The sequence below is a fragment of the Nothoprocta perdicaria genome, unplaced genomic scaffold, assembly GCF_003342845.1.
Source record: "Nothoprocta perdicaria isolate Ctin4 unplaced genomic scaffold, notPer1 scaffold_30, whole genome shotgun sequence".
NCBI classification, from domain to species: Eukaryota; Metazoa; Chordata; class Aves; order Tinamiformes; family Tinamidae; genus Nothoprocta; species Nothoprocta perdicaria.
Window position 1 is genome coordinate 4,574,997 of NW_020455533.1, and position 26,136 is coordinate 4,601,132.

General features: G+C 48.0%; 1 protein-coding gene across 3 annotated transcripts; it reads right to left on the bottom strand.

Annotated features, from left to right (window-relative positions):
* Positions 1 to 1,275: 1,275 nt before the first annotated feature.
* Positions 1,276 to 26,063, bottom strand: KLHDC4 (kelch domain containing 4). 3 transcript variants are annotated; one of them, XM_026042389.1, is made up of 12 exons: positions 25,965 to 26,063; positions 24,998 to 25,089; positions 23,942 to 24,020; positions 22,943 to 23,041; positions 20,325 to 20,461; positions 13,350 to 13,442; positions 12,428 to 12,587; positions 6,644 to 6,725; positions 5,737 to 5,945; positions 4,018 to 4,423; positions 2,402 to 2,515; positions 1,276 to 1,719 (listed from the first exon to the last, which is right to left on the bottom strand). In XM_026042389.1, exons 1-12 carry the CDS (start codon positions 26,061 to 26,063, stop codon positions 1,544 to 1,546), a joined length of 1,746 nt encoding a protein of 581 aa, XP_025898174.1. In that variant the 3' UTR covers positions 1,276 to 1,543. The 3 variants fall into 3 exon arrangements, with proteins under 3 accessions (XP_025898174.1, XP_025898173.1, XP_025898176.1); XM_026042388.1 differs by having other exon boundaries at positions 5,737 to 5,948; XM_026042391.1 differs by lacking the exon at positions 25,965 to 26,063 and adding an exon at positions 25,488 to 25,505 and having other exon boundaries at positions 5,737 to 5,948.
* Between the last annotated feature and the right edge of the window lie 73 nt (positions 26,064 to 26,136).

The window sequence follows — 26,136 nt, forward strand, 5'->3', positions numbered from 1 at the left end:
TGCAGATTTGGCAAAAAAGCCCATGTTCCACCTCTCTGCACTTGGGCTTTTGGAAGGGAGCCCTATGCGCAGATGCTGTGATTTTAAAAACACTATTTTCAAACATCTGGGGGAAAAAAAAAAAAAGGAAGAAAGGAAAAAGGCAGAATTTCAGCAGCGGATTCCCAAAGCTCTTCTTCGAAAGCCATGGATGTCATACACACACACAGATCAAATGTCAAGGAGTTGAAGCTTTGTAAACTATCCCAGGTGACAAGACCAGGCAACAAATGCTGTTAGCCAAGCAAGCGCTACAGGCTCCTCCTTAAATTACAAAAAAATGCTTTGCTTTCACCTCTCTCCACTATTTCACATATGAGACACCTTATCAAACATGTTTTTATCTTGACAATTAAATCGCACAGGCAGCCTGCTCTATTTAATCTTTATTACATTCTAATTAGCCTTGCAGAACCTAGTAGTGCTCTCCTGGGAGCTGGTTCCCTCGTGAAGTCCCTGCCAAAACAATACCCATGGCACCCTCAATTTCTCTGCGCAAGGACAGCCAGTGCCTTCTGGTGTCAACTCAAGTCATTGCTTGTTGGCTGCAGCAGACAGGCTTTAATCCCATCTGTTGTCCCTATGGGTTCCAGTGACATTCTGCTCAAAGAAAGCGATGCCTTGAGGAGAGGGGCTGTGTCAGAGAACAAGGGGAGAAGATCCTTTGAAGGTGCCAGGTCTCAAGGTAGGCAGCAGGTCTCAAGGTAAGACATTTCATGGGTAATAAAGGGCTCACTTGTAGGATGTCCGCTTTCCTAGCCAATATGTTAGAAATATGTTGAACTGGGGCCTTCCCCCCCAAAAAGGCAAAATCTGCTRTATCTAATGCTGAAAAGGAAGAAACTCCTGCTGGCATCAGGGGTCACACCAGCTCCCACAGACAAGGTGTGGGGTCTCCACACCTTTTTTAAAGATCTCCAGTTTTCTCCAAGCAGTATGGTGACATCTCAGAGCTGCTGGTGCATCTTACAACCGCTGCCTGCAGATCTGATAGAGGGAAGTGACTCCTGTTTCACAGCAGGAGCAAAGGGGGAAGAAAATCCCAGCTATGATTCACACAGCAAACCAAGATCATGTAACCAAAGGAATTTATTTGAAAAACCCTTGGAGATAAGTTCTGGTCCCAGTCAGGGTGAGGAATTTGGGACCAGGAAACAACTGCAATGTGCAGTTTGTCTTCACCAACTCAAAGCAACTTCTGAAACGAAACATGACATAAGAATATGCTCAGGCCTCTGAAGAACAAGTGCTTGGGCTGCTATCATGTTCTCCTAGACTTCCCACCACCTGTAGGGGATTAACAGCATATTCAGAGCATTAACCAAGTAGGCACATTGACAGTGGTCAGCCCGAGGCACTCAGATGGAGCAGGCAAGAGCCGGAGTTCCCAAAAACTGGAACCTGCTGGTGGCACCAACTGCCCAGCACACGGGGTTGAGCCGCTTGGGTCAGTGGGACTAAACAGAGCTCCCACACGGATGTTCACACAGAAGATGCTCAACATCTATACTGAATCTTCATAGAATGWCTTTGCCATGGCATGGGCAACTTTCTGCACCTTCTTCTCCTTGGCATCTGGGCCCATGTTGCTGTGGGCTAGTTTAATCCAATACTGCTCCGTCCGGGACAGATAGTCCGCTTGTTTCTCACCAGGCTGAACAGATGGGTGCTGCTCTTCTCCTAGTGCAAAATGGAAAGGAGACAGGAAGAGAGGTCACAACCAAGTAATGAAAGCAAGCTGCTCTCCCATGTGTCTGCCTGGCCACGACCACACTTCAGCTCATGTGTTTAACAGCTTAAAGAGCTCTTAGTGACCGAGGAAACTTCTGTGCCCTAGGATGTCTGAACTATCCCACTGCTGAAAAAAACTCATCTGGMTGCCATCTAATTGTTTCTAAAATAAAAAGACAAAGGAAAAAAAATTTAAAAACCTTCCATGAATCCAGCCTGGAAAATGTCTCTTGTTGTCCCTGCATGGGAAGCAGGGCTTTAATCACAGGGGCAAGCAAATTTCTGATCACAAATAAGTATGCATTTGGGTGAATGGGAGTAAGATGCTTAAAGCATTTGCCCTGATTCTTCACCTACACATGATAAAGGATAAACTCCTCTTTAGCATGAGGTTTGTCACAGACTGATAGTAGTAAAAATACTACCATACTATCCAAAATGTGCTGCCTTTGTATACTGAAAAATCCCAGGGGACTTAAGCCACCATTCAAGTAGGCTGGCCTCTCCAAATAATGAAATCTCATTAAATTCAAAAGAAAGCCAATGAAGCCTTCCAGGCTGACAATCATACAAAAAGATATATATACATATATATATTAATATATTAACAACCTTATATATTAATCATTACCTTCCTCATCTTCACTCTCCTCTTCAGAGCTCTCCTCATCCTCTTCCCCTCCCTCTGCACCTTCCATATCATCCTCTTCATCTGATTCTGACTCCTCCAGCCATTCTTGGGCTTCTGTGATGAGAAAAACAGATAAAAGAATTAAATAACAAACTGTTTCCCACTCCTACACCCAAAACTGACATGCTGGGATTTTCTCTCTCATGAAACTCCTGGTTTCTGCCACTGACTTGCACCATGGATTCAAAACATTACGCAGCTTTAAACAGCCTGAATTTCCTCATCTGTGGCAAGGGAATGGCCAAGGTTCATTCCCCTCTGGGGACAGGGATGGCAAGCGACTGGTCCGTAGGCTCAATGTAAATTCAGAAGGAATGAAAACAAGTCCAAGCAGTTCAGACCTCGTGTTTGCTGCAGATTCCTTGGGTGACCAAGGCAAATCATACTGTCACTTGTGAAATGGCAGTAACAGCAGGTAGGCAGTCCAGAGCGAGGCAGACAGAAATAGGAAAAACCCACGCAGGCATTTGGATGTGAAGATTATTAGGAGTGAAGGGCAGAAGGAGGATATACAGACAAACCTACCACAAAGAACCATATACGGCTTTTCCATGTCGAGTCCTGTCAGCTCACCATGCCTATGAACCCCACTGCAAACTGTTTACAACACAGCCCTCATTCCCAGAACTATTTTTACAGTGTTTGGAGCAGTTGGGACACGTTTCTTATTTACCTGCCTGCTGCTGCTGTGTGCAGAGCCAGACTCTCCTAGTTTGCCTGCAGCAGTCGCATGAAGAAAGCTCTGGGGCAAGCAAAGCAGTGAGCTCCACGGGGTGATCAGAGGAAAGGGCTCTTGCCCTGAACACAGCCTACAGCACATTTTGACAGCCCAATACTGCTTAGTCTACCAAGGAAGAGATTATCACTCAGGAAAGAGGCTATTCCTTGATATTTTACTGAGGTGCTTTGTCAGATCCTGGCTCTTCATCTTGCAAGTCTAGAGAGAATCTTGTTTTCTCTCCTCTGTTCTGGCCCTTACAAGGAGCTTTCAGGCACCAGGTAGGAGGCAGAGAAGATTTTCTAGATCCGGCACTGGCAGCTGTCCAAGAAGTATTCAGAGATTTGGGATGTCAGCATTTATCACACTCTGCATTTCCCTTGCACTCTGCTCCCCACACAGTCTCTCCCAAGGCTTCTGTTAGTCTCTGGCTAATGCCCACGTGCTCTGCAGCACTTGGATCCTCCCTGGGAAGGGCAGGCACATCCCTCTCCTCTGCTGAGCAGATCAGCAGGGCACAGCAGGACTTCCCAGGCTGTATCCTACCACCAGTTAACAAAGACACTGTTTRCATGTCTTGGTTTTCAGAGTAAATGGACCAGAAATTGCTCCCTACACTTAGAGTAAAGCCCTGGACCAGGGAGGCTTCTGCAGTGACAGTGACCATAAGGCACCATGTAACACAGACACTTGTGGGCTTCTTTCTGTCAAGAAAGCACCACTAGTCAACGGCTCATTGTCACCCTTAGAGGAACTTCCCTACCTTGCTTCTGCTGGAAACCTCATCTTGGTGGCCACTACATTAAAGGTACWGAGAACAGTCACCACCACAACTTACTTGGATCCATCTCCACTAGAACTTTCCATTCYTCCATTTTGTGCAGGTCAAGGCTGTAGAGGTCGCTGAGGGTGAACTGGCGATCGCCCACCTCAAACATTCCCCCATACACATAGAGGACTCCATGCTTCACGGCCAGCATGGCATTTGAACGTGGGCACGGTTCCACTTGTGGGCCTAAGGCCCCATCTTCCTCCTCCTCCTCTTCCTCTGATTCAGACCTCACTCTCTCTTCTGCAGGCCCAGATATCATCTGCTTGATTGTCATGACAGTCCCGTCTTCTGCCACCACCTCTTTGACCATCTCCACTGGGCCCTGTGGAGGCTGCTTCTCCATCTCTTCTTTGGCCCCCTCTGCCTCAGCTTGTCTGCCACGTCTTCGTTTCTTCTTCTCYGACTTTGGTCCCTATTAATAGGAAAGGAAAAGGGACCAACGTGAGGCTGGGTGTGACAGTGTGCAGCTAACAACAGGTACAGCAGCTAACAGTGCTGCAGAGGCTACCRGGAGAGAGGTGGGAAAATTCAATTATTTTCCACTAGGATTGTAAGTCTCAGGTGACAGGCGCAAGCTCCCACAAAGCATGAACTTCTACCAGCCATAAAACAAAAAACAGTGAAACTCAAGGAGAATTCAGGGTGTGAAGAAGTTGCCTCTGTTAATGGGCTGGAGTGAAGGAAACCAGCTCTTTTCTCTCTGTCCTGCAAGCAAGTGTGTACATGCGTGTGCACAGGAGCACGCACGCTCTCAGGCCACTGGTTTGTGACAGAGGCAAAAGAAAATAACCCACCATTTTCTGAAATCAAAACAATTGCTGGGTGCTAAATTATAGTGCATTAACAGGAAGCACTCCAGATCTTCAAAGTACTGCATAAAAGGGCTGGGGAACAGTTGGCTAGGAAGCCAGAAGCAAACACCTGAGTGGATGTTTGTATGTTATTATGTGATTGACTTCTCCTTTTTGAGAACAAAGTCAGAAAGAGTGGAGGTGGAAAGAAGGAAGCTCAACCAGKTCATCTGCACCTAGCTTCCTACTTGACAGTGGTTCAAGCAAAGGCGGGGATCTGAAGGTCACATTTCTGAGGCTCTTTGGAGCCAAGGGTGAATATTTAATCGCTTCTAGCAGCTCATGTACAAGAAGAAAAGCAGAGAGTTTTCTTGATCCCAGTTGAACACAGGATCTTCCCAGGGTAGCTTCTTCCTAACTAGCTTGTGTTAAACTCACACATCTGACCTGGGATGGCCTCCAGTAAAACACTGTAACGGAGTTTTCATGCAGCCTCGTTTCATCCTGCATTACACAACAGGACACACGAGGGCTGCGAGGCTTCCTTTCTGCCCAGAAGGAACAGAGGCTGCATCAGATTGCGAGGAGGGGACAGGGAGAGCACAAGGAGCCAAGGAGACAGGGAGAAAGGGCAGCATAAAGCTGAGAACTTAACTGGGCTGGAGGCAGAAAACCTCCAACAGTTGCACATTCCCACGTTGGAGCCTGCAGCCCTTTCCCCTCTCCACAATGAGCTGGTTGCAGACCAAAGGGGTGACCAGACCAGGGGCCTGAGCTTGTGGAGCACCCCAAGTCATTGGAGATAGAGACTTGCTCCTGGAAAAGCTCACAGCAGGAAGGTTGGATGGGACCCAAAAAGGCCCAGAAAAAGGACCTATTTCAGATGACAAAGGAGGATGAACGGAAGACATTTGTATCATATTCAGCACACTACCTTAAGCTGTCCAGGAAACCAGCGTTTTTTCCCCATATCGTAGAAATAAATATCATTGAAGAAGTCCCCTTCGATGCTCTCTTCCTCCTCCTCGTCGTGCACACCTCCAAACAGAAGGGAGCGGTTATTGGGGCCGATGGCCACAGAGAAGCCGGACCTGGCAGTAGGTTTCACTCCGGAGGGGTTGAGCCGACTCCAAGTCCACTTGTCTGCTAATAGATAAAGGAAAACAGGAGCATCAGTGAAGTGGAACCTTGGTCATTTTCTAATCTTGCAGATGCCTTTGGTTCTCCAGCAATCTTTCCAAGTATCTCAAGAACCATTTTGGACACTCCAAGAATGGCCCCATGCACCTTCAACAACAACATTTCTAGAACCACTTGCATTGCCACTTCAAGCACTCGGATCATCTGCACATCTCTCCACCTGGGGGATTTCTGAGGACAATCACACATGAAGGAAAACAAACAAAAATCCCACTGTTGATAATTTCCCTGCATCAATTCCTAGTCTTGCCCTTTAGAGTCTCTAAATGAATGATCACTATCAAACAGACCTTGTCAGGAACAGAAATTTCCCCAGTGTGGGAAATTCTGCAATCCCAAAGATTTTTTTCTTGTGAAATAGAAGATCAACAAACAAAATCTCTCCGGGAAGAACAATTTTATAATGTTGCTTTAATTCCTGCCCACGCAAACACCAAAACCCCCATGAACATCATTTCCTGTAGTTTTTCTGAAGCTGCCTGAGTTACGCAAGGATCCTGGAAATCCTCCACTCCATCTCAGTCCTGACATCAACAGGGAAGGGTTTTTGGTCTGTTATCCAAAAAAGAGGGAATCTGTGTTTGCAGGCCAGCAGCATCACCTCYAGCACAGCCCTCCTAGCTCTGATGGCAGCTGCCTACCTTCCTCCTTGCCTGAGCTTTCACTCTTCAGCAGGAACATGTCCGTGTGCAGCGTGCCCTTGTCAACATCTTTCTTAATTCTCTGTAGGAAAGGCAAAGACAGGGGTGCTCAGTGAAAAAGCTTCAATAAATCAAAATTCAGGAAGGGGGTTGGCCCCTCTTCCAGGGCCTGGGAAGCCACCCACACTGGAAGGGTGGTAACAGCCAATTACCCATGCTGAGCTCTGGTATAGAGAGTATCATGTGTTCCCAAAGGAGCTGTGTAACATCCACGACCACCTCCCCTATCTGTGAAGGGAGCAGAACCCACTCCAAGGAAGCAGCCCACAACCTTCCACAGGGCTTGCAGGGCTCTCCGGGATCCTGCCCTCGAACACGGAGCAGAAGCTCTGAGCGTCTGCGCGGTGTCACTCGCAGTGACAGCTCTGTGCTTGGCACACGCGCTCAGCCCCTGCCACCTCCCCATTTCCATCCCACTACAACAGGAGCAGCTGTGACAGTGCTTGTTCTCCACACCCCAGACTGCCTTTTTTTAGCATCTGAGGTCCCAAGAAGCCTTCAACAGGAGTTTTCTCCTCTGTACAGAAACAGATACACCCCGCTCCCACCCCTGCTACAGGCAACAGTGAGAGCAGGATCCAGCCTCAGTTGAGCTAATTAAACATATCGGTTTTTGACGCAATTTTCCTCTGCTCCTCCACCGTAAGCCCCTGCACTCCAGCGCTCACAKCAACATGCAGTATATGAAAGCAGCCCTATGCACCACCACTGTAGGAGGTGTGTTAATAATGTCATCATCCGCCCATCCTTCATGTGGGGCTCCAGCTTCCTTGTAATTCCATCCTCCTGGGGGCGAGGGCACTGCTGGGCTGGCAGCAGCTGCCACTGGAAGCTGGTGGATGAGCCTGGCACGTGGTTTGGGGCATCATGCAAGGCTGTAACCTGGATGATGCCCGAAAAGCCCACGGAAAACCAGTAACAAAGCCCTGGAGGCAACAGAAGAGCTCTGCTCTCAGTGCAGAAGGGGAAGCTTTGGCCGATTCAAGGATCAGGGTCTGCTCTTAGGGCTGCGCTGGGAAATTTYTGTTTGTTTCCCTGCTATCACACTGAAAGATCATCACACATTCACTCTGCAAGAAGGATGTCCATGATGGCGAAATCCTCTTCCACACTGCTGCTTCAGAGGGGTCAAGAGCTGCATTATTCTACCTCTAGTCCCCAAGTAACACAAGCAATAGTCTSATCTTCTGCAGAAGGGGATTCACAGCGCCGACTCCTTCAGCCTCTGCCAGCTTTCCAGCAGATGAGCACCAAGCAAGATGACTTTCTGCCCAGGTGGGAGGCTCTGGGACACACCTAGAAGAGCTCTGGTTTGGAGACATCACAGCCTGAGAGCCAGGCCTCCTTGCTTCAAACAGCTCCTTGGGAGAGGGATGCCAGGACARGAACGGAAAGCAGCACCCCCCTGGAGGGAAGGTGCCCGAGCACCCTGAGTGTGGGCTGCGGGCACTGTGCTGCACATGTGCTGGCATCCCCAGCGCAGCCTGCGAGTGCAAGGGGCTGTGAGTCACCGCGCGCAGAACTCGCTCCGGCAATGTCACGCCTTGCTGTCCCTCTCACACACACGCAGAAATGCAGAAGTCACCTGCGAGCTGCAYGCTGGGCCCTTTGGGTCAGTCTCTCACCTCTATCAAAGATCCCTGCAAGTCCCACCCAGGTAAAGAGCCATCAGAGATGGACACGGAGAGGACAGGCAGGGAGTTTCACACTTATATAAATATTTACAGCTTTGAAGGCACCCCAGGACTGCAGAATACCTGCCTGCTCACCACGAAGCAAGTGGTGCTTGCTTCCATCCCTGCTCCCTCAGTGCCAGATTTACCATATATGTATATGTATGTATAGAGGACACACAGGATGCAGAAGCACAACTGTCAGGCATGAGCACTGTGTGCACGAAGCGGGAGCAAATACCATGTAACTGGGGTTGCTGCCAGCTTCAGTGTCGTGCATGCTGCAAGAAATAACGGCGTTATTCTTCTCCCGAAAACCACACAGCTCCCTGTAGTAAATACGCAGCGTCTGCAACATGACAAAGCCGCTTGGTCTGAGAAAACCCTGACGAGGTGGAGTGGGAGTTGGTAATTTGTTGTTGAAGCGCCACGGAGCTGTGGGAGAGCAGAACAACCCACTCCAGCATCCCACTGGTCGCACGCAAACCGCTGCAGCCATCGCAAGGGCTCTTGTTCTCACYCGTCCTTCTTGCCTTCAGGTTCCAGTTGTTTGCTTTCAAACTCAAAATCTGCTTGGACCTCCACAGCCTATTGTTTGCATACAGAGATGAATTAGCAAGTTAGAAGGGCTTTGCAGCTATTAACTAAAAAGCTCTGGCTCCAGGGACAGCAAGAGAAATGTTTATCATTTTTCAAATGGCAAGGAAACCGAGGCATGGAGAGCTGTTCTTRAGAGGAACGGGACTGCCATGACTCCCCACTTGTAACTGCTAACTCTGCTTAATAAAAAACATCAACAATGTCCAAAATACCCAATCAAGAGAAGCCCTCAGCAGACAGAACTGTAGAGCAAACCTTTCCTGCATGCCCCTGCAACTCAAGACAAGCAACCCCAGCCCTGCCACAAGACATCTCAAAGCAAACAGAATGGAAAATTCACTGCAAAAAACAAATAAACAAAAAAAATGCCCGGTGCTCGTTTCCTTCGGCATGCMAAAGCCTGATGCCCATGGAGTGTGGGCCCTCCCTGCATGCACCTGCAAGGCAGAGCAGCGCTCGGCTCTGCCAGCTCCCGGTGCTCCAGGCGGGATCACGGTGCTCATGTTGCCTAGCAATGCAGAGGGCTCCTTGCCTCAGGCAGCCTAAAGTGCCGCTCGTCGCAGCAGGGCCCGGTCCCAGTGCAAGGAACGGGCCAGGACACGGTTCTGATGAGCAGCAGGGCAAGCAGGAGTCCCTTGTGGGCTTTAGGGGGTGGCTTGGCAGGGCTGGCACCGCAGAGGACAGCCCAAGTGGCTGCTATCCTTTCCAGGCTGCGCGTGGAGGGGACACCGCTGTGCTGAGAATCACGCGCTTTAAAATATCTGGCACGTTACTGTCACGTTGTGCATCAACATCGCGTGTTAGTCACACTCGGGATGGGAAGGCTCCGATCTAGGTTCTCACTGTTTGCACTCGGGCTGTTCCCCACCTGCAGTTCAGCATCCTAAGGCAGCGGTGTCTAGTGGCTGGCGCAGGCAAGTGCATGTCTGGGTGGCAGGGCTCTCGCCCTGGCTCTGTCCAGATGCTCCTGGAGGGCCTGAGACTTGAGCTTTTCTGCTTCCATCCAGCCATGAAAGTGGCTCTGTCAAGTCAAGTTTGAGTCAGCTTATAAAAGCAACTCTGGACCGAGAAAAACGCCCCCAGGTTGCACGCAGGGGAACCGAGCAATGTGGACCAACAGATGTTCTGACAGAGACCCTACCCGCACGCGACCACAGCGACCAAAGCCAGGCAAAAGCTCCATCTCCTCGGCCTCCCAGCGCAGGAAAGCAGCAGCTCTCGTGCACCGCCACGGCCACGGCAATGCGCTTATACCAAAACCGAGCAGACACGTTGCTTCCCAGCCCTTTTCCTCCTAACCAGCCACACTCAGCGCATGTCGGCACCATCAGGTCTGGTTTCAGCAGGGGCGCGCCCTTCTTACAGCACACACAACCTCGTGCTGCCTCTCACTAGAGGAGATGCCTCTACATGATGGGCTATGGATGTCAGAGCCCAAAGATATCTCTGAAACACTCCTCGCTGCAGCATCGGCCTCTCCAACAGAGACAAGGGACAGGTCTTCACTACCCAACTCCATTCGTGTTTCCCTTTACCTTTTATCAACGCCTTTGTGGGCTGTATACAAGTTTAGAAGCTAAAAACTCAGTTCCAAAATCATCCATAAGCAGAGAGACAAAGAGAATAACCACAACTAATGAAATCGTGATTTTCCTAGAGGGCCAAAATCTTGCCGAATACGTTTTCAGCACCACACTAAAATCTGTCCCATTTGCATCTCAGGAAAGCTGCACAGAGAATTCTGCCAGTGCTTTGGTGAATTTGCAGCTGGGATGCGTCACTCGTGCCTGAAAATGCACTTGTGCTGCAGAGACACAGGCAGAGGCTTGGCTGGGAACGGCACATTGGAGAGCAGGAGACTCAGCTCCCTATATTATGAAGACAGTAAATTCATAACTGCCAAGATATCGGGGCTGAGAGTCCAGGAGAGGAGTGGTTATTTTCCTCTAAAAGCTGTTGCGAGTTGGAGAGGAACTGCACCCAGCTCTTAAGCCTTGCTCGTGAAGACTGAGGGCTCACTTGTCACAGCAGAAGGCTGAGGGCTGCCTTGTATTCTCCTGTCCCTCTACTTCTCTCCTATTACCTCAAAGCAGCCTAGAGCAGTGCAACAGAGCACCCTGCTGAAGCATCAAATTTTACATTTCCATGGGCCACAACACACTCCTGAAAGCCAAGCGCTTTCTGCAGCCCGAGACACCCACATGCCCAAGAGTGACGGAGGAGGACAAAGCCCATGCAGGTAGAAAACCCTCTGTTATTGTTACTGCCACTAACCAAACGCACATGCGAGGAGCTAGAGCCCGCAGCGCAGGCCGGGAGGAGGCATAAATGCTTCTAAATATATAGACAATCTTCCCTCTCCTTTCCCTCCTTTTCTTCTTTGTTCATTTATTCAGATGAGAAGAACAAGGCGTCCTCCTCCCCCAGTGCCACGCTGCTGGAAGCGAAGCCTCTCCACGGAGACAGCGGCAGCCGGGGCTCCTCTCTGCATTCGCAGCATTAAAAGCTTTTGCAGGAGCCTTTTGCTCAATGAAATATTTACTTCCTCCCTCCCTGCATGGAGACAGGGATACTTGGTCAATGAGGACATATGGTCTAAAGGGCTATACGGTATAAATTACCATGACTAAAAAAGCCAGAAGCAGAGCAGAGGAAGCCTGGTGCTCATCAAAAGTCCTCTTTTCACTTATCGAGTTTGCTAATCGGTGCTGCTTCCTTAACCCTTTCAGTGATGCAAGAAAATGCAGCTTAAAAGCAGTAGTTGTCAGAAAACTTGCAAGTGCTGGAATGTGGCCCAGTAATTTTGGAGAATGCTGGAAGCTGGCAGCAACCATCACTATTGCCATCACAGTTGCTCATTCCTGCCCCCACGATGTCACCTCCTTATGTCAGACTAGATCAGCAGGGAAAGTGTTCCTTTTAACCCAATATTTCTTTAAACTGAAATACTCATTTGAAGCACTGAAATACTCATTTGAAGCACTGTGGGTTTGCAGCAGCCTTAGCCCCCCTGTGCAGTAACAATCCAAGGGCACAGTTGGGCAGTCGCTTCAGGCCGGCACATGCACAGGCTGACATGGAAAGGGCACTTTGGTCAACAGCATTTTCTGGACATCYGACAGCTGCTCAACACACAGAAACTATCACCGTGTCACCAGAGCAGCAGGCAGCTACGTGATGAGGTCATCAGACCTTGCACTGGAGACGAGGTTTGTATGGCTGGACACACAAATCTAGCACAGCAGCAATTTCAATTTTACTTCCACAGACTTTAAGCACTTTTGCCTCTCCAAGCGGCCAAAACAGAGGATCCCAGAACCAACACAGGTCAAGACCATCATACTGGGCTTACTGAGACAATCTGAGTTTTTTTCATCATAGCCCTTTAGGTTTTCTTCACATCAACTRTTCTGTTTGGCACACAGGAAACATCACATGAGCTCCCACCTACCTGTTTGGAGTAACCCCCATAGATGATTATGCCGCCCTCAGGRGTGGTAGCCATTTGACATCCAGATCTTGGAGCAGGCCCAATCCCAGAAGGAGCCAGCTTGCTCCACGTGAAGGAATCCAGGTTGAAGGCGTACGCATCGTTGTAATAGATGTAATCTCTAGGGAGAGCACATTGGCACACCACAGGTTTTTACAATGCCTGCCATTGAGGACAGTATAAAACAGCACCAGGAAATGGTGCAACATTTTATTCAACTCCTTGTATTTATGGCCTTTCTCACTCTGTAGCCATAGCAATGTGCAGGCAGAGACTTGCTGGGATGAAGGTTACCATCGCAGTACAACAATACGCTCTTCATGAAGCTGCTTTAAGCAACACATCTCTTTTTTTTTTTTTTTTCACATCTGTTATTCTTTACTACAATAGAAGTTTCACCAACTCTCTCCAGGAAACACAGTTCCAGTAATTTAAACCAGAACACAAAAGATCAAAATAGATTAGGGCTATGTCTGTCTCTAGAAAAAAATCAAGCAAACAGACATACCCATGCTCTCTTTCAACTAGCCAGCTTRCACACAGGAAGGTCTGCACATGCTAAACTCCCAAGCAGCCAGCTCCAGGGCAGGCTTGGAAATGTGGGCTGTGCTCCTGGAGACTGCAGCTATGGGAGCTGGACRGGAGACGACTTGGAGCTCGGCTAGCTCACAGCTCCCAGGACAGCCTAGCTGGGACCTGGAGCTGTTTCCCTAACACTTGGAGGCTCTAAATCACAACCACTTCTCTTCCTAAAATTAATCCAGTCCAGCTCCAGTACTGCTCAGGATAACCCTTGCAGTAAAGCCCAGATTCTGTTAGGGGTGAAATTCTGTTGTCTTTGCTACAGAGGACTTGGTACGCCAGGCACTCCACAGGGACCCACCTTGCGCTCTCATGGAAACCTCCAAAGACAATGAGCTGTCTTTTGCAAGCAACCATTCGATGCCCACTTCTTCCAGAGGGTCCTCCTGATGCCCTGAAAGGCAAAACAATTCCACTCATCAACAACAAGGTTCCTGTTAGTCCATTTTCATAGAAGGCAGGAGCAGCTGGGCTGGCTGAGCTCAGCTTCTGTTCCTCTGGTACAGAAAACCATTTCCCCCCCACAATACGATATGGTTTCCTCCAGAACAGGATGTGCGCTCCTCCTGCATTGCTTGATATTTACAACACTGGTATTCTGCAGCAACGGTTTTATTCCTAGTGATAAAGCCACCCAGCCGCTAACAGTACCCAAAGTCTTGAAGTCTTTTCTGCTGTGACTCAAGAGGTAATTTTTCAGGAGAGTTTAATGAAGAGCAGTTAACTCCCACAACTGCAAGGAAGGCACTCCAGAGATGCCTTTTCTGAGTACCACGAGTCACAGACTGGCTCTCACATTTACTCTTCTTCAGTATCTCGGAAAGTCACCTTTCCTACTGCCTTCACTCACCCACTTTCAGGTAGGATATAAAGTCAAACTAACGAGAATACTTTGTAAATCACTTTGATTTCCTCAATAACAAAGTCTTGCAACAGAACAAGTCATCACTATTATCTTACTTAATAAAGCAGCAGCTATGTATCACTGTGCTGCTCTTGGCAAGCCTTCCTGACCTTTCAGTTAAATGTGCCACTTCCAGTTCCAGAAACAAGGCTGTTGGCATCTCCAAAAGCCAGTGACATATCCGAGAGGCAAGAAAGATCCACCTTCCTTTATATGTTCACCCGCTGTCAGAGCATCAAATTGGATATAACCAAAAAAAAAAAAAAAAAAACAAAAAACCTTCAAGAACTCTTAAAACAGAGGTGACTTCAGGCCCAGCACAGCCCACGCAGAAAACAGGGTTTTTCCTCTGTTTGTTCCCTGCCACCCTGGATTAATCTATCACATTTGCACTCTCACTGAGAAGTCTACCAAAGCACAGTTAGCACCACTGTGCTCAGCAAACCTCTCAAAGAGGTAGCTTTACCATGCTCTAAGTGGCTGCAGAATCAGGGTTTAAATAAATAAAAAGCCTGGTCACAGCTGAAGACAAGAGCAAAACCTAAACCCACAACCCTCCTGCTACACTTTAACTGGCAGCAGGTAGCGGGAAAGGGCAGTGATTGATTTCTGCGGAGAGAGAAAATGAGGGCTCTTGTGCACCATCCAAAATGACCAGCCTCATACCAGCCACAAGGAAAATCTCCAAGCAGAACAGCAGCATTTGGTAAGGACTGAATCAATATTGATTGCCAGGACTCTTTWTTCTAACAGCAAGTGAGGTTTTCTAGGCCTTTCGTAGCAGAAGTACCCTGCGGAACAAGACCTGTACTGTTAATTTTGTCACCATCTTGCAACATGATTTTCTCTCCTGTAACAAGACTTCCACATCATTATGCCAGAGAATGGAACCTTTTTTTTTTTTGGGGGGGGAGGAGGGGAAGTGGAATTAAAGGAAAGGGGTGCGGCTGAAGATCAATGTTCACAATAAAAAATACAATCCTGTTCTCAGAGAATTTCTCTTTGTTTCTCCATCAGGCTTCCTCTAAGTCAAAATCCAATTCCGAGTGATAAAATGTGCACTCACTGATGTGTGCGTTTTAATAAACAAAGCCCCAGAAGTGACCGATTAGCTGCATGTCACACACAGAACCATCCAAAACAGGACCCACATTCAGAGAAGTCTCCAATTGCTCTCAATCACAAGGCTCTTTCCTTTCCTTAGGGCAGCAGGACAAGCTAGAAGACCCAAATCTGGCTGCAGGTTCCAGCAGGTAACAGGCCTCATCCTGCACTGCACGGTGTCATCTCAGCCTTAGGCACAGAGAGATGCCCTCCTAAATTCAAAAAAAAAAAAAACCCTTACAAAGTAATTTTACATAAGGCTATATGTAAAGCTGGGGTCCTTCCCCCTTTTACAGTGCTGTCTTTAGAGAAATGATCATGTATCATATAAAGTATCCTGTCAAATGCTGCTATTCCAGAAGGCACTTGCTGCAAGCTCGAAACCTCCTTTCCCAAGTGAGGACTGACTCCCTCACCTGCAGCWCTGCTCAGGGGCCAAAACAAACATTTTGGGAAATAGTTTCACTGAGTTTATGATTAATACTTCATGGGGTTGACACCAGAAGCAGACATGTGGGAGTGAGCTGTAAAGTCTCCTTTTTTTTTTTTTTTAATAGATTAAAAGACAAGTCTGGATAAGGACGGGCTCTGCACACATACAGCATGAGTGTGATCAGAACTGTTCCACGAGGAATTTAATGATGCTTGTGGAGTTACTCTGGGGCTTATAGTAGCAGAACAGATCTGAATTCAGCCCTCAGATTCCAGGATTAATGACTTCTATGTCACAGAGGGTGCACAATGCTTAAGTCACTTACCTTCTCATTCACTCCTTCACCGAGAGCCTGCTCAGATAAATCTCGGTGCCTTCCCTTAATAACAACAATGATGATGTATAACCCATCAAAGAGGCTTTTCGGGACAAAGTGCTTTTATCCTCGAGTACACAAGGTAGCTGAAGGCCGAGACTTTAACATTTAGTTTTAAGTCTTACACTTGCAAATGCAAACACAAATGTTCTGCTCATTGGCACGCACAAATCTGTCCCCTTGTGTTTGCACACTCCGTCGTSGGGCACACAGGTGGCAGGTGTCTCACTCACCCAACATGAGTCCACTTGAATACACAACTGCCCCATGACACCCAAACTCAAATCCTTTGCATCTGCCACCCAACTGTCACATATCTGAAGCCTGATTTGCCAAAAAACAGGGGCCTCGCATGGTCTGGCAGRGGAAGCCTGCTCAACAGCACACCAGAATATCCTTCCTCTCTTKTAAGCACCAAGCCACCCTACCCTTTTTTACCCTTTCTACCCTCTTATTTTGCAGGACCTGAGCTTTCTGGTGACAAATAGGACACGAGCAAGAAGAGCCATCAGTCAGAAACAAACCTACGCTCACAGGCATCTTGTACTGCAGTGACTGCTCCAGTTCACTCTGTAAACAGCTTTAAACATACGCTTGTGAAATGCTACTCTGCAATATTTATAGCACCCCATCTCACCAAGTATTATGGCACTCATTAGCATTCCAGTTCCATCCCAGGGAAGGGAGCCATAGAGGTTTGTAGGCAAATCTACAGCGAGGAGCGATTTGCCAGGTTCCTAAGCACAACTCCAATGTGTAACACTCGGTCTCTCTTMGAGGGAGTGCACTGGGCCACACGCCTGACAGGGAATGTTCCCTCTAGGAAGGAAAGAGGCAATTAGGTTAAAATACAGCTTAGCTCTCAGGCAAGGTGACAAACAGTTCATGCACTGAGACAACCTTGTGCATCACACAAACGGATCCTCAGCTCTAGGGAGCTGGCACAGCCAGTTTCTGGGGGGTTTTCTAATGGCTGAGATTTGTTGAATTTGGCCTGACTTTGTGCAGGCAAAATGCAGGCAAGTAGAGCTACTTAGAATATTTCAACCCGTCAAGCAGCCAGTCATGTTCAGCAGCCGCTGTGCTCTGTGCTAGGAGATCGTGGAGGTTCATTTCCCCACCTTGCAGACACAGCACAGGGCTGTTCAGGGTTTTCCCTTCAACCATTTTACAGCCAAGCTTCTTAGGGCATCGCAGTGACCTGTCGCATGAACCTGCAGCCAAGAAGGGCAGCTTAGTTGTTTGAAGTCTAAGCTCTAGCACCAGAATAACTAGATTTCTTAGAACTGCAAGTTCAGGGTCATCTTAGCTGTTCACCAAGCTCAGCCCAATACATTCAAACTTGAATCACTRAGTGCAAGTGACCTTGTGGGGACTGCAGAAACAGAATCCTTGTTTCCATATTCCACCATTTCTCAAAAGAGTAATTATGCTATTACTGTACAACATGCACTAAAATGGTATTCCCCAAACACTCTTGAGTTTTCTCAGTATCAGCCTGTACCCCAAATATATACAAGAACCAGGCATTAATACAGTAAATAACTATGACCACCTGAATGCAAATGAAATTATTGCTTTGATCATGCCTTACAGCTACCCATTGTCACCAATCGCACCAAAATGCTAGTGGCAATCAAACATMATCAGATACTTGACTTCAACAGGCCTGAGAAATTTATGTGGAAAAACAAGGCAGGCACTGCCCTGTTAAGGTAGGCAAAGTACTGATGGAAGTGAAACACAACATGAGTTATGACATAGTTATAAACTAAGTAAAATAAAATCCCTTGTACAACTCAACAATCTTTTCTGCCCTTTCCTCTTCCCCTTACCCAGCAGACTGTAATCAAGATGCCATATGGAAAAGCAAAGAGGCAGCAGAAACTTGATTTTCACACTCAGTCAGGTTAGCATTAAAACAAAGACATCCCCTCCCAGCCTCCTCCGCCAGATGCCTCATTAATGCAGCTCTTGGAGCTCTGCCTCGGCATGGGGAGGAGATGCACTCACTTTTATTCAACACTGGAACCAGGACACTAGTGTTATAAAAACGCCAGGATAGCCAAAAGCAGACAGGCATCAGGAATGTCCCAGGTGGAACTGATCCTCCATAGGGCTGGGAGTGAAGAAAAAGAAAGACCCTCTCTCCAGGACCTTTCCATTCACATCATTTATGATGAGGATTTAGGAAATGTCCATCCATTCATCCATTTAGAGATAATGCACAATCAATGTCTCCAAATGCATCCTTTCAGTGCTGGTACCAAGGTGACATGTGACAGTCATTGCCAGGGGACAGAGGGTATCTCTGTGCAGCCGGGAGAGTTTGATACCTAGAACTTGCTTCAGTCCACGATGGGATCTAGGAGCTCACACTGACAACCTAGTTGCCTCCTTACCATCCATAGCTATCTGCCACAGCCTTGAAACAAGCCCTCTGACATGGTTTAGTCTGCCTGRGCTGCTCAGTGCCTCACAACTCCCCAGTTTCCTCTTCCCAGGCATGTTAGGCACCGCAGTATCTAAGCAGTGGAAAACAACCYAGCCCAGCTCTACAGCAACACATCTGCAAAGCCCCAGGAGAACAATTGGCTCCATCAGTGCTGGAGCTAACGAAGCYTCATCTGCATCCTCCAACGGCTCACAAAGAAGCGGCTCCCGCCCTCGCTCTCCCTGTAGCTGGGCTTTAACACAGCTCTCTGCTGAGGATTTTCTGGTATCTAAGAGTTTGGGAAAGCATCAACCCTTTCTCTCAGCAGGGACTCCAAGGGAATCAGTCATCACATCCTCTCCCTCCCCATCCTCCTGCCTGCTTTCATCAAGTTGGTAGGGGCAGAACACATCTAAATGTTGCCCTCTTTATTTGGATGAGGCTGAGCAGCGGAGTCAGCAGTTATTTTGGGGGAGCCAGGAGGGGTACAGTCACAGCCCTTACGTCAGCTCCTGCCTAAAAACAACAGGCAGATCAGCCTGCACAGTGACAGGTCTTTTTAATCCTTGTACCTCTTAAAGAGCCCTTCCGTGGTCTGGATAGTTCCTCTCATCCCCACTGCCCGCAGTCAAGCAGGGCTCACTGGAATCAAGCTGGCTTCCTGTAGCATGACATATTACAGCCGTTATTAGATTAACACTGCCAGGTCTGGAGCCAAAACCGCACTGATGGACAGGAACCAGACGCCTAGGAATGAAACAGCCTTCCCTCGGCCTCCCTGAGGTACCAAAAGGGCAGTCCCTGGATCCTGGTAGAACCAGAGCCAGGTGCTGTGAAACATCCTTTTAATGCAGCCTGTTCTGAAATCATAGAGCTTTCTGCTCTGGCTCTGGCAGCCTGTAAATGCCCCCTGCATCTCTCATGCTGGAGTCTCTTCAGTGCTACATTCATATTAGCAAAATTAAACCTTCAAATTCCCTCTCATCAAGCAGTATCAATGCTCCCATTTTGCAGAGAGAGAAGAGGCAGACAGGCTCCAGGACTCRCAGTGTGGCATGAGGCATGTGCCAAGGCAGAGTCAGAGGCTCCATCTCTGCAGAGTTCACTCCTAAATCACCCTCTTAATTACAGTGCCAAGACACAGGCCCAGACCCAAGCACTCCCACTTTGTGACAAGGACAAAAAGCCAGTCCAGGTAGATTTAGGTCTCCSCTCCTGAAGCAGAGTGGTTGCTGATGAGCAAGTGTCACTCAAAAGCTGCTGTGTTCCATGACACACTGGAGTTCCAGTCCACTCTGGGTTGTCCTCTGCCTAATCCTGCAGCCAAGACAATATCCAGGCCCAAGAGAAGCTCTTGRCAGGGTTGGAACCAAAGACACATCCCCTGCCTCTCTGTCTGTCAAGTAACCAAATGGATCTCTTTTTCTGTCATGGAAATATMAATGTGAACAGCAAAGCCTACAAACCAAAGGTCAAGGCAGTGCTGGCAGAAGACTTTGGGCCAGACCCACAAAAGGCTTCTAGGCTCCTTTATTCTTGCTAAAAATCAACAGGATTTTTTGCGTCTCCTCCCTGCTGAATCTAATTTATTCGCTTGTTCATCCCAAGGTTGTTTTCTCAAGCACTGGTAAAACTGGCCGGGATCCTTCAAGTAGTTGTACCGTCCAGCCATGAGCTCAGACGGACAGAACAACAAGGGCCCTCTTGAAGTTGCACATCTACATTTACCCTGGCTGGGGCACAGACTGCCTTTCTTTATACTCTTTTCTTCAATTAGGCAAGAMCCAAAATCCCATGCTCCAAAAATCATTTATTAAACAGCTTTGGCCTTGCAGACTCAGAACACGTCTTGTTTCCACTTATTCCTGGAGGTCCTCTCCACCATTTCCAGCATGGGCATGTCTGAGCTCAAGGGAGAGCTGGCAGAGAGTTGGGAAATCACAGGACTATCCCAGGAATGGAACTKAGGTCCTACCAGCACCGCTCCTCATGAGGTCAACACTGTTCAACTCACACACCACTTACTTGATCTGCTCCCAGGTCTTGGTAGCCAAATGCAGGACCCAGAGATCCTTGTAGTGGTAAAACTGCTCCCCGTTGGGAGATGCAAACTCGCCACCAAACACCCACAGCTGCCCRCCGCCTGTGGGCACCACTGCTGCCTGCCAGGACAAGAACGAAGAGCTGGATCAGGAGAGAGTTCAGAAAACAGAGGCAGAAGAACTTCATCAGTCACACGCGGAGCAGCCTCCAGAGAGCAGACAAGTGGCACGGGCTGCTGCTGCACTGCTTGGCAGTGGTAGTTCTCTGAAGGTGGGGAAAGAGGGATTTTAACTGCAAAATTCTTCATTWTTTAGCACATCTTCCCCATAGCAAAGGAAAATTAGAGACAAACGCAACAGGGTTGGCTGGGAAACATCGTGTGGTTCACTGTAATAACAATATTTCAAATGTTTCTTCAGCAAAAGGAGAAAYTCTACACAGTTAAGGTTTGGGAAGGATTTACCTGTCCTTTAATCATGCAAATAGTTTCTTGCAGATGTCATGCTRGTGATGAGGAACTCCAAGCCACACRTAGGAAAAGGGCATTTCCTGCCTCTAAGGCACAGGTAACATCCTACTACAGGGCAGGCCCAGTAATGGTGAGAGGCCTTACTGGTAAAAGGATGTTGGCAGTACACAAACACCCTTTATACATTTTGTAGATTGTAAAACAATAACTGGCACAGAAACCAAGCTGTAGCACTACTTAAAGGCTGGATCTTCCTAAGGCGTGAAAAGCATTGCTTCTGCCTTTGAATAAATAAAACCAAGCACAGAAGAAAACGTGCACCATGTGGACAAGAGGAGACTGCCAACGCTTCGTCCAAGCCACGTATCCGAGTGTTAAAAGGACTTGTTTTACTCATTAGTTTTGCAAGGAGCAGCACCAAAATATCCTGCTGAGGAGTTGACAGGTAAGAGGCAGGGAGAGAAGACCAAGACTCCAATTGAAGCTATCTGCATAGGAACCAAGAGGAGAAAAGATAGAAAATCCCAATCAAAATCTGAGCAAACGTCTAAGTATATTCTGTGTCTGAGACCTCTTGAGATTGTTACATTAGATTTCATACTTTTTTTTCTGGAATTCCTATCAAAAACCAAAATTGGGATAATGATCTCTTTCTTCAGAAGGGCTTCATTTCCTGTCTAATCCTGCAAACAACTAAGAAGGAGATTTTAGCATCAGACACGCGTCCATGCCCTGACATAAGCCAGCCTATACATGCAAGGATTAAACACGTGAGAAAACACTGGGCGTGTCTGTAAGAAGCATTAGTGGGAACGTGAAGTTCCCTAAGCAAAGGATGTATGTGCCCAATTTTCATGGGTATCTAGTGCTTTAAAACTTAGACGCAAGTGCATACAAGAGTCTGCTTATAATTGTGTATGTCCTTTTGAAGAGCTGGCTCCAAATTCATCACACAACCAAGCCTTTTTTTCTCCTCAGACAACTAACAACACTGGTCCATGGCTAGTTGCACTTTAGCTCTATTGAAYTGATGCAGTGAAGTAGCTAAGGGCAAGATTTTGGGGCACTGACCAGAGATGAGAAACGAGACTGCAAACATGTACCTACCAACCCCTAGACACATTTTTGTTTACCTTGTTGCTCACACAGAACATAGTTAAAGTCAGAGGGAAGAGAATAAACCACTTAAGGGCACTGGACAGTCTCCCCTTCAAACGTAACTATTCATCAAACAGAAAATGTACTGCTGAAGCAGTAAACTCCTCATACACATTTCTCATTTTATTCCTGTTACAACCTAATTGCAACTCTCTAGAGCAGAGCCTGCCTGCACAGTTTAGATGCAGCTGCTCTACAGCCACCTGCTGGCTACCACCACACAAACATGCACCACTTAACTCCCTATCAACAGAGCAACCTTTTCACTCAAGTAAACAAATACCCCAATTTTTGGTCTCCTTAGGGAATCTGATGATTTTTACGCAATCAGGTAACCAGTTGGAGCCTTTCAATCCACCAAGGCACCTGGGTTCTGAGCAAGACTAGGAGGTAGGTGCAGTGTGACAGGGGTGGATGGACCTTCCTGGAAGAAGCCCTGCACTGATGGACCTTTCAGCTTGCTGGAGAGGCAGCATGTGCAATGCTTATAGACATAGATCATTAAAAAATAATCATGTATGGCAACACAGCCATTTCTACTGGAAGTTGATCAACTTCCAGTTACATCCTGACCAAGATTTTTAAGATGAAAAAAATTAAACTCTGGTGCCATCTTCGGTTTAGGCATGATTGGGCTGGTCCCCAAATAGCACAGCAAGGCAGTCCATCTTCAGAAGAGGAGCTTACCTCCATCAGTTTTGTTTGAGAGCAGCTGAACCGCCAGCTACAACAACCCCAAATCCTKATTCTACCACTTGACACTTCCAGAGGCCACTCAGTAATGCGAGAGCATAAGTAGCCTGGACAGGCTTTGCCCCCAGCCCTGCACAAAGGCTGTGGTGACACTGCTGCCAGCCCATGAGAAGGGGGATGCATGGAAGCCAGAGTCCATTGGAAGCCAGGACAATTCCCATCTGTCTTGAGGGCAGTGTCTGCACAATTCCAAACAGTGCTTCGTCACCCTGAGTTTTACCTGGTGAGCACATCGCCTCGGAGGTGGGTTGGGGACCTCTACTTTAGTCCAGCTGTTCTTCCGGATGTTGTAGACATACAGTTCATTATACAGGTAGGTCTGTTAGAAAGAAAAGGAAAACACACATCACCAGAGCTCTCCCTTCAAGAGGATCTGTCTGCCCAGCCTCAGGCCCCYCAGCACCAGTTTTGCAAAGCAGAAGTTCAGCTGCCCCTGCAACACAGGGAAGGAGGTCAACAGGCTCCTCCACCAGACGAGGAGTCAGCAACTTTTCCAGCATGAATCCCAGACTAGATTGTTCTTCCGCAAACCTGAGGTGAAGCCCAAGTCAAGCTAGGATATGAAGACTTGTGAAGCTGAAGCTTAACACRGGTGTAGAAGTTAAAGCTACCCAAGGTGCTGCTCAACTCCAGAGACAAAAGCAGCTGAAGGTAACGAAGCAAGCAGAATTTATTCAGTGTACCACATGAGACGTTCCTAAATATCTTTAGCAGGCTTCAGTTCTCAGGCTAGAATATGCACAACTTCCCAGGGTTAGAGAGAACAGTTTGTTCCAGAAGCACAATAAGCACTTGCAATAAATTTAGGAACAAGAGCTTGTGCACAGCTTTGCTACCAAACACATCTCCAAGGCAAGCTATGCCTTTCCAGTTGTTAAACAACATAAAGTATCTTGTTTTCAGAGGTAGAGGATAGCAATAGTTATCAAAAATGAGGGGCAGATACGGCTACTRTTAAGTCTGGAGAAATTACGGGGCCCCTGAAATATTGATGCCGAGACAATCACTCTGACTCCTTAATAGGTTCTAGCGTGTCTCCTTCCTGCCAACTGTTCAGGCATGAGACAGTATCACTGTGGAATTAAAAGGCTATTTTGCTCTCATTCAGGGACAAATACATATTTTATGATCACTGCTTTGAATCCTCATTTCAAATGAGACTCATGCAAATTACAGTTAAGTGGGGGGCAGAATAAAGAAAAATGGAAGTATATATTACTTTTTGGCCATTGAAATATTCACCTCCAAAAAGGATCAACTCATCCTTCTCGGGATGAGCGGACAAGGAGCCATTCAGCCTGCAAAAGAGAGAGACATGGGTCAAGACCAGTACATGTTAACAATCTTGTGAAACCGAGACTCTTGTAAAACCCAGCAGCCTTGAATACAGACAGTGCTATAGCCCCTCTGCTCCCCGGCCTCAAAGGTCTCTCCATGAGCTGCACAGTTACTAGGTTGTGATATTCACCTCAGGGCTAAAAACTTCCCGAAGAAATTAACTTCTTTAAAACTTCCAGCAAGATTAATTTGACATCGTCTGAAATCTTATCCTATTTTAGGAGTACACGTTACACTGCCATTTAACATGCCTTCTGACGTGAGCTATTGAATTTTAATGCTGGTGTGTCAGGAACAAAAATTAGTTTTATGAGGATGCCTAACTATCGGGAGAACTGGGCTGTCTCATATCAACTTATCTGCGTCATCCCGCTGCAAACACCACTGTTCTTCACTCATCCATGTGGGGACAGGTCCCTACCTCCTTGGGACAAAGCAGCAAGTGATCACTGTAACATGCTGGAGACGAAGAGTATTGACCTGTCCCCCTATGCACAGGGGACAAGGGGTATTTACAGAGGAGGACTTTAAGACACTGCAAACAGAAACACAGAAGCCATCAGTGTGTGGGCTATACTCGATGAAGTGTCATGAGATACAAGACACGTTTTTTATCCCTTGAGCCCCTCCAGCTTTCTAGTCTAGATTCAAATGTTCCTCTTAAGCTTTTAGGGTTTTCAGGGGAATAAAAGTTAACTCTGCTTTGCTTCTTTTTAGTGGGGTGATGAGATGTTAAAAATGGGGATTTTAGGGTGTGAAATGCTTTTAGTACCTKTTTTTAACCAGGGATTCAATTTACCAGGTATTTTATGAATTCAGATATTAGTCCAACCAGACAGGATACCTTCTCAGGAAATAAGGTCACACAGATAACTTTTATTAACAGCAGGAACAACAGCCATATGAACTATGGCCAAAGCCTCATACAATCTCTTACCTGGGTGACGGAGGTGGGCAGGATGTCTCAATTACTTGGGTCTTCTTAGCATCTAAACTCTGGAATTCAGCTATGAGGGCTTCAAGATCCTCCTGCAAATTAAGAGCCAGATATGAATTTGTTGGCATGCACAGAGTCACTTATAACCTGCTGAAACAAGCACACAGCCTCACAATAACCCCTTAAAGAAGAAAACAAGTGAACTGGCTGCTGAAGTTCACTTCAGTGAGCTGTAAGATAAGGGCAATATGGGTTTCTACATTTGTTTTAGTGACTGTTCTTCCACTGAGAAGTGCTTAGAAGAGCTCCAAGAGGAAGGCAGGAAAGGTGCTTCTGGGAAACACCTGCTATTCCTGCAGGAAACGCACAAACGAGCAAATATACAGCTATCACTTAAAATATAACAGAAAGCTGCACGCTGCAGTCTAACCTGCTCTTTTCCCTGCCAGTGTAAATGCAAAGGGGAACGATTCCTACTCCCAGCTCATACCTGAGTTGGAGAGAAACCTCCACTTCTCGCTCCAACTCCCTTTCGAGCCCTGTGAATTAAACGCAACCCCATGCACGCGGCGACGAAGCCGCACGGGCACGAGGAGGTCCGCAGCTAGGGGGAGTCCCTGCCGCCACGCTGCCGGCCTCTCCCCAAGGCCGCGGCCCGGACGGCGGCTCCGGGCAGGGCGGCGATGGCCCCAACGGCGGCACCTCCCTCCGCGCCAGGGGCSGCGTGTGGCGGCACCGCGGGGCTGGTGGCACCGCGTTCCCACCGGCTCTGGTCCCACGAGGCCACGGCAGAAACGTTTCCCTTTCCCCCACCAAGGCCTGGAGGCGAAGCCCGGCGTCCCCGCTGCCTTTCCCCCTTCTCCAGCTCCCGCCGCAGGCTGCTCCTTGGGCCGCGAGAAACCCGCAGAAACCCGCAGGAGCCGCCGGCCACGGAGCCCCGCCGGCCGCGCTCTGCCCCGCGCCTCACCTCCTCCTTCCTGGCCCTGCGGGACACCTTCCTCTCCATCTTCGCCGCCGTCTTCTCRGCCCCCTTGCCCTTCTTCTCGCGCTTCCCCTTCTTCCCCATGGCTGGCGGCGGCGGCGCCCGCCTCGGCGCGCTGCTCCCCAGGCCGCGGCCGCCCTCCCGGCGCAGCGCTCCG